The 2,500-nt window shown below is 43.6% G+C and overlaps 1 protein-coding gene across 2 annotated transcripts in view; it reads left to right on the top strand.

Moving 5' to 3' along the window:
• Positions 1 to 2,500, top strand: part of LOC135106773 (lachesin-like) — a 93,981-nt gene that overhangs the window by 81,484 nt on the left and 9,997 nt on the right. For both annotated transcript variants that reach the window (XM_064016071.1, XM_064016070.1), the window contains exons 5-6: positions 1 to 257; positions 380 to 439. The exon at positions 1 to 257 is cut by the window's left edge and continues 28 nt beyond it. In XM_064016071.1, the coding sequence (XP_063872141.1) occupies positions 1 to 257; positions 380 to 439 (317 nt within the window). The remainder of the gene's footprint in view (positions 258 to 379; positions 440 to 2,500) is intronic.

Raw genomic sequence — 2,500 nt, 5'->3', positions numbered from 1 at the left:
GCTGGTCGGCGCCCCCATCGACACCTCGGTCACCTTGGAGTGTCAGGTGGCAGCCTTCCCCAACGCTGTCCACTTCTGGCGATTTAACGACCAACTGCTGATCAACTCCTCCCGACAGGAGACTCAGGAGATCCGGAAGGGCTACACCACCACCATGAAACTTTCCCTCAGGAACCTCAAGCCCAAGGATTTTGGCACCTACGTCTGTGCTGCAAAAAATTCCCTCGGGGAGACTGAAAGCAACGTTCGTCTGTACGGTCAGTCCAAATGCTTCTACTGTGTGGGGAGATCAGCTTCCTATTTTAGTGACTTCCATCCTTTGATATTTATGTGCATCTCTTCCTGTACCCTGCCTTACAAAATTTAAATCTCTTTACAGAAATTGAGGTAAATCGTAGAACTGAGGAGAAGCAAGAGCAACCTGGCAACAGCAACTCAGGTAAGGGAAGAGTGCAGAGGGTGAGGGCTGCGGGAAGGGAAGGGTTGGTGAGGGACAGAACACATCTGGAAACTAGCGTGAGACAAAAATATGGAGTATGACTCACATGTTGGTGGTACTTCATGAAGACATCGCATAACCATAACGAAATGTGTTTTCAGATAATACACTATCAGCGTTGCTGCGTTTTGGTAAACTCTTCTTGTTGATTTTGTTAAAGGACTTGCAGTTTGTGAGAGACGTAAGAACAAGACCCGGAGTAGCGTAGTAAGAGGAACCGACTCTGTCTTCAAGCTTCCCACCTGAAGGATCAGGTTCCCGTAACCTGTGGTAGAATTCTAAATTTTATAAGCGAGTTTCCCGTGCTGGAAATAGGAGGAAAGAAAATGTGATTCATTTTCCGGAACGTTTCAGGATGTCATGCAAGGCCGAGCACGTGTTTGCCGGGACATTTTTCCCTGCACGTTCGCTTTGCTGTAGTAATTATAATAACAAAATACCTGTAATGACGAAGCATTTCAAGACTCGTGCTTGCCTCACCTTCACACTACCTTGGTCCTTATGGTCTCCCCTCCCTGGCCCAGTGCACACGATAACCCCATTAATGACATCGCAGATATGTGCACTCCACTCATGCACCACTACTCTGTGTTTTAGGTCATATAAACATAACACGGAAAGGAAATGTGTTCAACATTATGCTGTGTATGATGTACTTGAAAATATCTGCCGGATGTTTTTCCTGAACGAGATCTTGTGTGTGTTATTGTTCATGGGAGTTAAAATGCAGCATAACAGTGATTTAGTAGTGCAGTCCCCTTGATGACGCTTTCCGACGAGAAGGGAGAGTTTGAGGGAGACTGCGAGAGATATGGGAAGGAGTCAAGGTGGAAAGGCCGAGTAGCAGCCCGTCACTGATCGCTGAAGTACTGTGCTGTGTGGCACTCTGGAGGCAGCGTCCCTGGCTTGTCAGAAAATATCTTGTAATATATTTCATGCAGAGATCAGGAGCACCACGAGGAGCAAGGGAACGCGTGTGATGCACAGACGGACATTGCCTCATGGCTTCCTGAACTCCTGTCAACCAATTTGAAGTTAAAGTTTATTCTGTTATATGTTTCTTTAATTATATTATCTTTTAGGAATATGCAAAGCTTGTTTTTTTACCGTCGCCGTGGCTTGAGACCGTCATGAGATTCACAGATTGGATAACAGGATCACACTAGGATTGTCAGGCCTACACAGCCCCCTCCCCCTTTTCTCTCTCTCTCTCTCTCTCTCTCTCTCTCTCTCTCTCTCTCTCTCTCTCTCTCTCTCTCTCTCTCTCTCTCTCTCTCTCTCTCAAAAAAAAAAAAAAAAAAAAAAAAAAAAAACAGTTGTAGACAAGAATGATAATAACAATGAGAACAGTAAAAAGTATAGTAACGGAAATTTCATTATACGTATCAATGTTCAAATTGCTAATTATGAATATATTACCGATGACATGGAATAATAATAGCAGAAACAATGATAATGGCAATAATGATAATTAAAGAGAGGTAGCAGTCATGAATGGAATAATAACGATAATCCTGCCGGTGAAGGTACGCATAATAATAGCCATCCAACTAATCAAATTGATGGTTACAATAGTGGTAGTTATAATATATGCACAGAATTATGCTCCTGTTGTAAATGGTGACAGTAATGTATTGTCGCTACGCAGAACAGTAGCTCGCTAAATTATGGAAATATTCGTAACGCCTTTTAGAGGAAACAGAACGTAAGTGAAAAGCAGGAAACTTATCAAACTAAGCAAAGCGGTGACTCTCCTTTTGCGCTTACCGCCTCCGTCAGTCATGTGTTTAAAATCCCTTCAGGTTTTTTTTTCTGAAACCCTCTTGTCGCTCTCAAAGTAAGTAAGAGCTGTTAGGTGCGCGGGTCAGCGTGTGGCTCAACATGGATCACAGCATTACATTGGCAACACTGATCCACTCTTCCACTGATTTTTCATAAAGAACTTCAAGCTGCGACGTTGTGTAAATGTATGATCTGTATACCAGCCTCCTCACGGCACTC

The sequence above is a fragment of the Scylla paramamosain genome, chromosome 14 (assembly GCF_035594125.1).
Source record: "Scylla paramamosain isolate STU-SP2022 chromosome 14, ASM3559412v1, whole genome shotgun sequence".
NCBI classification, from domain to species: Eukaryota; Metazoa; Arthropoda; class Malacostraca; order Decapoda; family Portunidae; genus Scylla; species Scylla paramamosain.
This window is presented reverse-complemented; position numbering and strand designations above follow the sequence as displayed.